The sequence below is a fragment of the Protopterus annectens genome, chromosome 6.part0, assembly GCF_019279795.1.
Source record: "Protopterus annectens isolate FY-2018-M chromosome 6.part0, PAN1.0, whole genome shotgun sequence".
NCBI lineage: Eukaryota > Metazoa > Chordata > Ceratodontiformes > Protopteridae > Protopterus > Protopterus annectens.
Genome location: NC_056737.1, coordinates 610609023 through 610622806, shown reverse-complemented (window position 1 = coordinate 610622806; position 13784 = coordinate 610609023). Strand labels below are relative to the sequence as shown.

The window sequence follows — 13784 nt, the reverse complement described above, 5'->3', positions numbered from 1 at the left end:
GGTGAATAAAAGTCTATTCTGTTATGCAAAGATTAAAACAAAGGGTTATACCTACAGTTGGAGATGTGGTGATATTATTTCATGACTTCATCTCCTTTTTTTTTTTTTTTTTTATAAAACTGTAGTGTAACATATTCACAGTCTACTATATCAGGTATTATGAGCACTGAATGGGTTATTGCATTTGATAAATCAGCATTTTTGCATTTTAAAGATATAAGTTTACCATAAGTAGTTAACGGGTACTACCATAAATACTGAAAGATAGTCTTTATTTTTTGTGCAGTTTTTTTCACCCTTTTCTAATTAATAGCAATTAGCATTGTTGTTGTTGTCTTTCGGCTTTTCCCGGTTAGGGGTCGCCACAGCGGAACTCCGGTCCGCTAATGATTGGCAGAAGATTTTGACGAACACCGAGATGCCAGCTCGATGTTCAACCTTCAGTGAAGGCATGCCCATTTACGCATGTCTTTCGAACGCCCACCCAACCGCGGGGAGGACATGCAGACTCCACAAAGAAGGCACTCTCCGCACTCTAGCCGAGAATCGAACGGGAGAACCTCTTGATGTGAGGCAGCAACGCTACTGCTGCACCACCGCGGATGTCAACAATTAGCATTGTCTTGAGTATAAATATCCGTTTGGTCACCAAATAAACAGAAAATGTAACAAATATGATAAGAACTTCTGTCATACTACTAACTAACCATAGCAGACTTCAAAAAAAGTTTTTATGGATAATACATTGTGTTCAAATACCCTCAAATTATTTTGCTCTCAGTCCAGTCAACTAGGTTAATAATTTATAAATACTACAGTTATAATTACAGTAATTCTTTATTTATTTACATTTGTTGAGTGTAGCCATTCATTCACATATATTTTTTTTGCCGAGCAGCTTTTCTTAACTTGTTCGTTAATATCATCACATCTAAGTGCAACTATAACACCATGCTTCCATCTTTGCATAATAGTTTTCTTTACTTCCAAAAGCACAAAAAGGCTTGCCTATTTTAGTAAAATTGAATCCCTTCTCAAATCATAAAAGTGTAAGCATTTTGGATATTTCTACTTCTCATCTCAAAACAATTAAAACTCCAGATCTCTTTCAAATCTTCCTTAATCACCTTGCTATTTGACCAGAAGCTGTTCCCAAGTCCCACTTTTTCACATCTCCAGCAGAATGCATCCACATTTTGGAACTTTCCTTTAGCTTGTGTGAGGATGAAAATACTTGAGACATTTTCTTGCAGGTATCCTAAACTGTTTTGACTGTGTAGGATATCTGGGTAACATACGTTTCCACTTCCATTATGAGTCATCATCTTCAGTTTCCACATGAGCACTGCACTCTTTGCTTCTTGATTTTCTGTACCACTTATGCTTTCATTTTCAGCTTTTTTTCTTATTAAACCATTTGTCTTCAGTGTCTCACCCTTAGCTTACAAAGGTAATAAAAAATTTCATGGAATCCCTTCCAACAGTTGTCTTAAACGCATGGTTCTTGCTGTAGTATTCAACACCTTGTACTCCTTTTTGAAAAATTGTGGAGTCCAATCAAGAAAAGTTCTCTTTATTTGTCTTTGATATTATTTTGTACCTGATAAATCCAGATAGGGACATATCTGTGTTGTGGAGCATTTTGAGGCAGATTCATATCTTTTTGGGATATAAAATTAATGAGGATAAAACAAAGACTATAGCCATAAATAATGTACCACACATAAATTGGTTCAGCAATACCCATACTTATGGAGACATGATAGGATGAAGTATTTAGGAGTATGGATTAAAAATGCTTCTGTTATGGCAGCTAAGGATATGTAGGATAAGACTGAATGAAAGATGATACAAAAATTGAGACATCACAAACTCTCGGGTATATGGTTATAGATAGTAAGATACAAGCAGTGAAAATATTTTTAGGCTCTTTAGTCTTATATATGGGTCAGGTATACTTTTAGCATCCCGAGGAGAAGTTGTGGACAATAATTAATACAGAATCAAAGGAATTTTGTCTGGGAGGGAAAGAGGGCAAGAATTATGGTGGAAAAGTTGATCCTTCCAATAGAGCAAGTTGATTTAGATTTACCTTATTTGAAGGGATATTTTAGAGCTATACAGTTAAGGCTTGTATACATAACCAAAGCAGAAGGTCGTAATTCAAAGTGGAAAGGGGGGTGATGATGGGTGATGTAAGGGAGAAGTTCAAGAAACAAAGCTAAGGATTTTGGATGCAGATCCTTAAGGAGAATAATAACAATCATGCAGACTATTCATAAAGTAGCAGAAGGTATTCATAAAATAGCAGAAAGTATTCTAAGAACTAAGCCAATACGAGAGCGGAGAAAGGAGATTTTGCAGTAGGGATGACTGCAAGCAGAGGTACATAAAACGGGTAAGAGGGGGCTGGAATTTACTGGTGAAACCTGGAAAGGAACCAAGATATTGGAAGCAAATAGCTCGAACAGGAAAGGCACTACACTGGGATGAGTCCAAGAAGACATTTGGATTGCAGGCTAAATACTATCTTCCATACCAGGGTTTGATCTCAGAGTACAGGCAAAGAGAAAGGAATATTAGAAGTTTAAGCAAAAGACCTGCCCTGGTAGAGTTTTTAGCTGAATCTAGAACAAATGCAGCTGTTAAAAAAAAAAAAAAAAAAAGGATAATTAGTAGGACATATAAAACATTGCATGATAACTATAAGAATCAATCAGAGGAGGTTAGAAAAGATTGGGAAGAGAGACTGGAAAAGCAAATTTATGAGAAAACAATGGGAAGACACGTGTGGCTCCCAAGTAGACAACCAAGTCCAGAAGGTTTAGGATATTTGCTTTGAAGTGTTTGCATTGATATTTTTATACCTCAAGCAGATGTCATATAATTTTTCCTCCAGTAGACGGCAAATGTTGGACGTGTGATGGAGAAGAAAGGGTTAACTGGAAACATAATGTCTGGCAGTTTAATGAGTTGGTATACTATCAGAAGTATTGGGTAAGCAAGTGGCTTTTGAGCTGGAATACATGATTTTAATTGCCTAGATAAAGTAAGACCTTAAGTTTAATTTTGTTGGCTGCCAAAAAAGCAGTTACTAGAAAATGGAAATCCAAGTCTACACCTGCTGTATTTGAGGTATTGAATGTTATAAAAGAGATACAAGAACTGGAAGTTAGATATTTAGAAAATATAAGGAGCAAATTACATAGAAGTAAATAGAAATTGTGGGAACAATATATGCAAAGTAATGTTCAGGAGGAGGGGGAGTGAGGTTTTAGAGAAGGCAGGAATCTCACAATTTTTTGTAATGTTGAACCGATAATAGTAACAAAGAAAAATGTGTGATGTATATTTTATTTAAATGAAAAAATGTTAAGATTTGTGTTCTCTTCTGTTAATGTATGTTTTGCCTGTGTCTGAACTGATAATTTAATAAAGGTGTTTAAATGATTGTGGAGTCCGTACTACTTCCTGGCTTGTTCCCAGGGATTTGAAACCACTTACTCTTATGTGATCTCAAAATGTACATTTAGCCTTTCTTTTCAGTTGCACAAACCCCTCTCTTCTGGAAGACTCTGTTCTCTGTTTCTTGTAAGTCACAAGAACTATATTCATAAGTTCATCTCCTCATTTAATAATAAATATATGAAACGGTGCTACAACCTGCTTAATCAGGTGTGAAAACTTGATTCAGTGGTTATAATACTAAAAAGAAAAAAAATTATGCAAGTCTCTGGATCCGGATACTAGTAATTTTATACAAGACTTTGAGACCACTGATTTAATACCTGGTTTAGCACATTTGCCTAACAGTAACATACACTTCCTCAGAACAACATTAATACAACTTCACCTTGAAAAAACTATTAAGTCATGTGACATTCATGTGACTGCATAAGATTTTTTAACTTTGACTGCCTTTTTTTGTGGTGATATGTGGATACAGTCACACTATTTAACAATATGGGTCTCTGGCTTCTTAAGATAATTAAACTTAATGGCAGTATTATAACAGTTTTAACTGATGAAATCTGGGTTTTGGATGGGAAGATAAAAGCTGCATTAAATTTTCACTTTTAAGGTTGAATATGCTTCTGTTGTTATGTACAGTTCATGGGTAGGTTTCAAGTATCATTATTAAAAGATGGAAGAGCATTATTAGAAATGGGAAGAGACTTTAACCTATGAAAATGGTATTGCATTTCCTATGCCAAGTAAGTCACATGATGGAAGTTGACTGGTGAGGCGTCAACTGAAAAACCAAAATGGTATGGGAGTGAATAATTTTACAAAAGAATGAGGGAAGTGTTTTCGCAGTCAGATCACAATGGTGTGATGCAGCGGTGGTCATCCAGACTGGTGGCAAAACACAAGGGTCATCCATTGTACAGAGAGATGGTTGACAGGAACGTCGGCACTGGGCAGAATCACATTCCTTGCAACAGTACTTTTTCAATGGGAAGAAGTTGCAGAAGAGGTTTGGGCAGCCAAAAGATATTCATTCTGGTTCTGAGTACAATTTAACAGACATATGTGTTTGTTCCCCTATACAACATAAGGATTTGGAACTTTGTTTTACTTTTGCTCCTACTGGAAGAGCTAACCTGGTAGAAGCATTAATTGAATTAAGACTTTATAGAAAAAACTTAATGTTGAATTTTTGTTACATAACACCAGCTTGTCTAGTAAATAATTATATAAACCTGGTGAATACAACCCCCATTTGAACACTACACTGCAGTCTTTAACTGTATGTAATAATGAGATATGAATGGTGCTGGGGGCACATCTAAAGAGTTTTTTTAATAATTTGACTGTAGATGAATGGACTGCTGTAAATCAGTTTAACAGTATGAAGGATGTTCTGTTTATGAAAGCTAACAAAGGGGAGGCAATGGTTATTATGTCACAAGATAAATATATAGGGGTGTGGGAAATATTCTAATTAACAAGAATGAGTACAAACAATTGCAGCTTTGTAAAATTCATAAATGTTAGTCAGTGATGCTTTATTAGTTAGGATTTTTGCTTGGAAGTGTTTGCATGGGAATTTCTATACCCAAAGAAGACTCTACAAAGAATGTTTCCTCTGGTAAATAGCAAATGTTGGATGTGTGATAGGGAAGAAAGAGGCAACTGGGAACATATATTTTTGAGTGTGTAATGAGTTGGCAGACTTCAAAAATACATAACCAAGAGACTTCAAGAATTCCTTACGGAGTACTCTATCAGAAATATTGGGTGAAAAAATGGGTGTAACTAAGGAAACAATTTTTCTAAGCTGGGATACAAGATCTGAATTGTCTAGAAATAGTAAGGCCTTGTCAAGTTTAATTCTGGTGGCTGCCAAAAACTCAATTGCTAGAAAATATAAATCAGTGTAAACCAGCTGTATCTGAAGGATTGTTGAATATTGTAACATATATAAAAGAACTGGAAGTTGGAGCAAATTACATAGAAAAAATGGACATTGTGGGAACTTTACATACAGAAAAATATTTGTCCTTAAACCTCCTGGAATTACAGCAGAAAACACTTTGGAGTAAATAGAAAAGAAAAGGTTAAAATCTAAACACTGTATTGAAAAATGCACCAGTTTAAGTAATAAATCATCTGCACTCCAACCAATGCATTTCTATCCAGTTATGAAAAAACTTTTCTTCCTGAAATCTGTGTGTTTTAAAAATATATACCTTAAAATCCAAATTCTGTTTCATCACTTTATATTTGGAGACTTTACTTTTCCAGGGTATTGCCCAACCATACTGACAAAGATTTTCTTAAATGAATAAAAGTGAAGTGTGAATAAGTCTCCCTTAATGAAGGATTATAGTTTACTCCTACTGCTGCTGTTCTTGCCTTTTTAGTTTTATGCCCTGATATTTTAACAAATGTATCTCTCGTTTGACAGTGCTTTAGTAACCTTTATCAGGATCAAACAAATAATTCAAAACCTTACCCCAAATAAAGCTATTTTTACTATACCCTTCCTATTTTTTCCTATCATAATTGCTAAATGCTCTGAATGCAGTAGGAATAAAAGAGGGTGAAAGAGAGTTCCCCTGTATTATTATTCTTCTTGACCACAAGCAAGACTAAGGCATTCCTGCATGCTTCTTGACTCAACTTATTAGGAAAACTAAACTCTTAATGACCATGCTATGTAATAAAATTCCACTTTTTCTGCATCTTGATTTAAATCAATAATTTCTTCTGCTGCTGTGCTGTCTTCACCAGTATCTATTATTCAGTATGTATATTTTGCCAGTGCTGCCATAAACATGTATAGTCATGGTTTAAGACTGAAATAGACCTATAGGTCAGCATTAAATCTTTCTGTTCAAGAAGCAGAAACACCCTTAATTTTTAAACTAGTGCAGTTTTTTAAAATGTGTTTTTAACTAATGCATCATCCTGGTCTATTGAACAAAATTCATTTTGCAATCCATCATTACCTGGGACCTTCCTGTCATCTGCTCCTGTATAACTTTTTTTTTAAACTTTCCTGAATAATATGTGATACCACACCTCTTGTAATTTGAAACCTCTCAGAAATGCTAATATATCTTACTCTTTGTCTTCTATCTTGACTGCAATTTATATAAATCCTCATATAACTTTCTGTAATATTCTGCTATGATAATTGAGTCTCTAATATAAGAGGGCCCAGCCTCTTTTTTCCAAGCATGTAGTAATTCTTGGCATTTCTCATTTCTCTTTTGATGTAACCGTAAACCTATAAATAACATTACTTGCCTATGAAATAAACTCTTTGCATGGTTTTAGAAGCACATCTTATTTTTTAAGTTCCTCAAACAGGAATACGGCTAAAGTGTGATGATTAGTGCCATGTGGGAAGGAAACCTTAAATGTAGACTTCCTTAACAGACTTTTTTTTTTTTTTTTTACCACCAACCCGCGTAAGAAACAAATTATTTAAAGTAAATATTAAATTTATAATGATCAAATCCTGAAAGAAATGGTAGCAGCCATGGATGTCCTCTTTGCATAAACAAAATATTCAGTAAAGTGAAAAAAATTATTTTTTTAAATCATGAGAATAAAATGCGTAACTTAGCGCAACAAGGGGAAATGAAGTATCGATGTTAGTGCCTCTTCCACTTTCAATTAGAAAATAAGTTCACTCAGAAATCAAGTCAGCACTGGAATATCACCAAAAAATACTATACAGCCATGCCATCATTCTAGTCAGTATTTATATAATGACCCTACATATGCCACTTTGCATCCCACATTACAGAAGATAGTTTGTGCAAAAGCATGGCAGAATCCCAGATGTAGGAAAGAAAGGAGATCACTTTAGAAAAACAGCTAGTTAATAAATCTGCCCAGCACTCTACATCAATACCCATTAACTAGCACAGTTTCTTCCAGTTTTAACAATCAGTAACGCCTTTTGCTAAAAGAAAAGCAGTAGTTAATAATGTAAGCAGACATACAATTTCTGCATAGTTTGAAACAAATACTTAATGCCTGTCTTATTTTTTTCTGGTTCACTTTGCTTCGAAGTGCACGACCTTTTTCCGTATTGTGCATGCTGTAGCACACTTCAAAACTTCCTTTTTGAGATGTCTTCTAAAGGGTTAATCATTTAAGTAGATCTTAGTGGTTTTCACTTGCTCATAGTGACCAAATATGTAGGTTGTACATCTTGTTACTCAACCAGGAGTGTATGCCACTCCACACAAGTGCATCTATCCAGTACTTTTCTCTATTTGTTCAAACATCAGTAATTGTTCAGTACTATTTCACTAGAGAAGAAACACTAACAGTGTGATATACATCTTCACTAATAGTCTCTTCCAAACCATTGGTTATTTCCTTCTTCATTTCATCCAGTTGCATTACTGTAGCATGTGCAGTTTTCTGGCTTTGAAACATACATGCTGTAAAAGTTCCCAAGTCTTCATTCTGTATGGGTCTGCTAAGCACTTTTAATTATATAAAGTGGAATATTAATTTCTTCATATTTGTTGAATACTTCACTTTCATTGCTTGAACTTCTGTAATACAGCCAAGACCCTTCCACTCCTTTAGGAGCATATTCACAAATAATCCACACAGTATCCTGCTTTTGTGAAAGCTTTAAATCTTCCTAGAAGGTACACTCCTACACAGCCAGTTAAAATAGCCAAAAATCCATTTTTTCTTCAGTCTACATTATCTCATGGTTAGAAAAAAATGTATTTTTTTGTTGTCAGCTGAAGGAACTATAGTCCTTATCCAAGTACACTTGTCTACTGACTCCACACCTTTCTTGAATGCCAGCATTAAGACTGAATCTAACCTTTCACCTTAACACATTTCAGATATCAGTAGAACATACCTATTGTGTCTTGCCACCCTCTACAAACATCCAATTTTCTTTCTCTGTTTTAACTTTTACAGCATGTAATCCAATCCAAACTGTTATTTTTTTTTTCCTGAGCAGTAGGCCTCGTATTGCTGTTCTTACTCTTTTTCAGGCATCCCAATGATATGACTATTTCTCTGGCATGCACTGTTTTAAAGTCCACTTGTCTTTGTTTTACTTCCTTCAGCTCTGTAGCCTTGGATGCATATTTATCTTTTAAGTTCTGATTCTTTTTGTAATGTCTCCGTAGCTTCTGTATTGGAGTTTCATGGCTTCTACCATCTAATCTACTTAAATTCCATCTCTTCCTTTTCACTGCTGCTTTACAAATTATGCCTTTCGCAGCTTCTGCCTGTTTAAACCAAGGTATATTGATCTTTATTCTCACTTGTGAATTCTCCAGGTCAGTTTCCTGTAATCCCTTTGGTCCTTGTTTGTCATACTATCTGCATTCACTCTTCCATCCTCTTCTTTCATGGCCTTCTTTTTTTTTTTTTCTCTCAACCAATTTTAGACACTAACTTCAATACTTCTGTACATTAGCACTTAAGAAAACATACTACTTAATTTATAGCATTACTAATATAGCTGTTCCAAGAAAACATACTACTTAATTTATAGCATTACTAATGTGGCTGTTCCCTATTTGCTCATTGAATAAACAGATAACATATCTATCTGCTCATTACCTCCCCTTCACAGGAAGTCCAGCAGGTGGGGAGTCCTTTTTAACTGGCTATGGATCTACAGACCACAAGATGAATGGAAGGTGGATGGTTAGAAGACAATAGAATGATGATAGGCTTAACATTTGGATTTGAAAATATTTCCTCTGTCGTCTTTCCATGCTTTGGTTGCCTTCAGTGATATTTTATTTGTCTTGTTTGAAAATAATCCATTTGGATCAGATCATTTATTTTATTAAACAGTAAAATATGTGTCCGGCTAAAGAGAAGGAGAATCTTTTCTCATTGAAAACCTTGATGTTCTTCGTGTTTCACTGTTGCAGTCATCACCTGTGGGTTATCCCAGCTGTGGAACCCCTCGACCGGCCCAAATACCAGTGTCAATGTTTTTGTGCGCCGGCTGCTGTTGCCTGTAGTCTGACGTCAGGTCATTAGTACTATAAAGCAAGGCAACCAATGTCATTATATCTGTGTTTCTTGCCATGGAGCCCGTAGCAGAAGTAGTTCGCACAAGTGCCGGTCGGTTACTACCAGAAGTTGAATTTCAGCAGAAAACGGGCATCTGTCAGCCAACAATCCACCGACATTCCGAAAAAACATAAAGATAGAGACAGGCCACACAAGGATAAGCCTTCCAATGACACTACAGCTAACAAAGTGATCAGTTCTCTGGAATTCAGTAAGGTGCTTTCGCAGCCCCTGATGCCCGACTCACTTTCTACATAGGCCCCTGCCAAGACCCTTTCGAAATCCGGTATGCCGCAGAAATCCACTTAGTCTTCCGAGCCTTTGGCTGTCTCTGCCTCTGTTGGGTCCAGATCCGTGATGCAGGCACCGGCTTCTGAGGAGGCTGTTCACACTACCGATTCTAGACAAAAACAGACGTCTTCTCTTCCGACTACCGTTTCTTAGAGACCAAAGTATTTTCTCAAGCCTTGAAGCCAGGCCACTCCTAGAAAATCTGCATCTAGCCACCATCTTGCTACGGCTCCCCCACCCCAAGCTTAAATGCTTAAAATGGCGGAGGATCTCATCTCCCTTATCCAAGGTACTCAGTCCCCCACTCCAAAAAGGAAAAATTCTTTCTCCAGAAATTGTCAGACCAAGAGTTTGAGGAATCTGATTATTCTGCCTTTGAAGAGGAACAACAGCCCTCAACTGTTTGAGGATTCAGATGCAGAGGAATCCATCCCCTCTGCCTCCCCTCCAGAGGACCTCTCCTTTGGGAAAACCTTTCTCTCCCTCAGGGAACATTTTCAGTGGGATTCTCAGGACTACCTACAGTCAAAGAAACATCTTGGAGCGTTTCTGGACCTTCTCCAGCACAGACCACTGGCCATCCCCCCTATTCTATTATGATGTTTTCCTTGAATACATTTTAGCCCCTGATGACCTGCTTCCTGCTCCAGCTAAACCTAACAGGTACTACAGAGGGATGAGAAGGAAGCAAGATGCTATGTTGATCCCTGGTAAGTATTGGGCCCTTCATAATTTTCCATGCAGACAGAGTCTACCTGAGGACTAATCCCTCCTTTATGCCCAGAGTGGTATCTGATGTGATCCTTAACCAGGCCATATACATTCCCACCTTCTTTCCCAACCTTCAAAACAAAGGGGAAAGAATTCTACACTCACTAGACGTGCACACACAACTCGTATACTATCTGGACCGCACTAAGCAATTCAGAAAAACTGACCAGCTTCTTGTAAGCTTTGCCCCAGGGGGCAGAGAGGAAGCCCATCTCCAAAAAAACCATTTCCAAATGGATTTCACACTGTATCCATTTTTGCTACAGACTACATGAGAAACCCATCCCTAAGTTGATCCGTACCCACTCCACTAGGGCAACCTCCACTTCCACTGCCTTTCTCAGAGGAGTACCTACCAGGGACATCTTGGAAGCAGCCACCTGGACCTCTGTCCATACCTTTACAAACATTACCACCTACCTCTCTTCTAAGTTTAGGCAGGGTTTCCCTCAGCAATTCTGCAGGGCCTCCTGACTAATATCTAGGATTCTACCTATCCTTCCACCGTTTACCTCAACTTTGGGAATCCTCCCACAGGTGATGAAACACGAAGAACATAGTGCAGTTGTGTACACACACACACACACATATATATATATATATATATATATATATATATATATATATATATAGATGAGTGGGCTCTTGATTTTTGACAAGCTCCTGTCATTATTCAGGCTACTAGTAAGTTTGCATTGCAACCACTGTGCCCAGTTCTTGTGGTCTTACAAAACAATTGTACAGAATATCAAACAGATTGCTCAGGGGTGATCTGTGTCTCGCCCACAAGGCAATCTTGGACCCTGTCCTGCTAGAGATGCTCCAGATCTGTAAGTCTAACTCCTCACACACTACCCACTCAAAAGGCCTGAATCTAATATGCGAGATCAACAAAACCTGTTGGAGAGACAGGTTTGTGTCCCAGAGGCTGCCCTGTCTCTGGAGTAGACTTCCCATACACATCAAACAGAGCACCTTGCTGACCCCCACAAATTTGTCCCAGGGGTTCCACCTGTGTCCCTCATTGACAGGGCAACAGGTGCTGACTGAGGTTTCTTTTTAGGGATAAACTCTTGGCTAGGCTTGTAAGGGCCCCAGGGCCATTAGCCTAGTAACCTCCTATGAACAGATTATTAGGCTTGTTTTAAAGTGTGCAGACTTACAAAATGGTTATGGGATTGGAAGTGCATGACCAAAACCTTGCACTGTGGGGCATATATATTCTGTATGGTAGACTAGAAATGGGAAGGGAAAATGATATGTGCACATCATATTGTTGGGGAGGGGAGTGAAAAGGATGAAGTTTAAGAAGAAGAAAGTGGGGGAAAGAGATCTAGTTAATAACTGACAAAGGGGGATGATACTGAACTGACTTGAAAATACAATTCCAATAGAAGGCATTGGATACTGGATATCATTACTGGAGGCATAGCAGACTGATGGTCCTTGAGAAAGTGTTACAAGAATGCCTGTGACTGATGGAGGAGGGTAATGGAGAGGAGTGCGGCTGGAGGAGCTAACTGCATCACTTTGAGGGTGTAGTCACTAGGTTCTCTTCAGCATCTTCATTTTTCCTGCCTGCTCGTACTTGTTTTGTTGATAGTGTAGTGGTAATGCACTCATGATAGAATTTGATATTTGTCTGGCTTCTAGTTATACTGTTTTTGATTGCACTTTAAGGGGGTGGCTGGCACCCCCTTAACCTCTCCCATATTTTTATTTTTGGTGGCATGCAAGGGAGTTTGGGGAGTTAAGGACGGTGTTAGCAATATTAGTGTATGGTATAGCAGAAAGTGTTATCACTGCATGTTAAGATAAAGAAACCTCTGTGTCATCCACGCACAAGTAGTATTTCTAAAACATGTTTTTTAGCTTCATTATACATACCCAGTAAATTATATATACTTATTTACCTGAACTGATGCCGTGTTATGGCTTTCTGTTTGGAATAGCTTCTTCTTTCTTGGAAAAAAGTGTCATTAATGGTATGCCTGACAGTAGTTTGCGATTTATCTGTAATATTTTATAGTATTTTTAGTAATCCATTAATACCCACCTGGCACAGCTGCTGATTGGACTGGTTAAGTGGTTTGCCCTGTATCCTGTGTCTTACAAATGGTAGCTGTGGGATTTAAGTCCAGGTCCGTGTGTGTGTGTGTCTCTGTGTGTGTACACACACATACATTTTCATTTCATTAAATAGCTTATTGTGCTGTATTGTAATTTACTGTCAAGTGTTACTCGCTTCGTCATTTTTATTAGTGTTGCTGTAGCTTAACTCACTACAGAAATGGATGGCTTGACAAAATGGAATAATATAGTTTGTTATAGGTTTTACTCTTTATGGTATGTGTTTTGCTAATTAATATTTAACAGTTTATATGCTTGTAATTTTATTTATGACTGCCATTTTTTTAAAGCAAGCTTTCTTTTCTTTTTTGCAGAGAGCACGTTTTCAGTATAATTGGTGCATTTGATGTTCCACGTTATGTGTACAGTTCAGAGAGGAAGAAATTTTTGCCGTAAGTTGTAGTTTTTTTTTGCTCGTTTTAGTATTCTGTGCTTCACATTATGGTAATGGAATTTAACCTAGAATTTTTTTCTTTTCTTAATATATTGTTCTTTTGGGCAGAAGTATGAATTAGATGCATAACCTTCAATATGTTATCACCAAATTCAACCACAGAACCCTTTTTAGAGGTTCTAAAATTGTACAGTGATAGAACATAGCCTACACAGTTCATAAACATAGACTACACAGTTCATAACATAATCATGTGGCCATTGACCTTTCACTGAATATGACATCAAAGTGACTGTATGGTGCACTGAACTAATGATTCTTTGTATACTGTAAATGCCATTAGCACAGTGACACTGTCACATCAAGCAAGCCTCTTGTGGCAGAGGTGAAAAGATTGCTGCAGTTAGGACAACACTGTGCTTGTGTGGACCGCATTATTTGTGTGATACAATGTTCTGAATGCCTTTTTATGAACAACACTGTGGTAAAACCAAGTCCTTCAGTATGCAGGCACCAATAAAGGCTGTCCCTCCACAAATAACGAAGCACCAAGATGTCCAAATAGTTACTGAGTGGAAGTTACAAAAATGCTGGAAACGTAAATAATTCCACAAATTTAATAAAATAAAAGGTTTAGCGCTTTCATCTAGTGAAACTAGACTTCATCAGA

The 13784-nt window shown here is 37.2% G+C and overlaps 1 protein-coding gene across 1 annotated transcript in view; it reads left to right on the top strand.

The window, feature by feature from the left end:
* POLE2 (DNA polymerase epsilon 2, accessory subunit) overlaps positions 1 to 13784 on the top strand; it is a gene marked incomplete in the record, with an annotated part of 1055700 nt that overhangs the window by 220808 nt on the left and 821108 nt on the right. Inside the window, 1 exon segment of the mRNA XM_044074281.1 lies at positions 13035 to 13112. Within this exon segment, the coding sequence (XP_043930216.1) occupies positions 13035 to 13112 (78 nt within the window).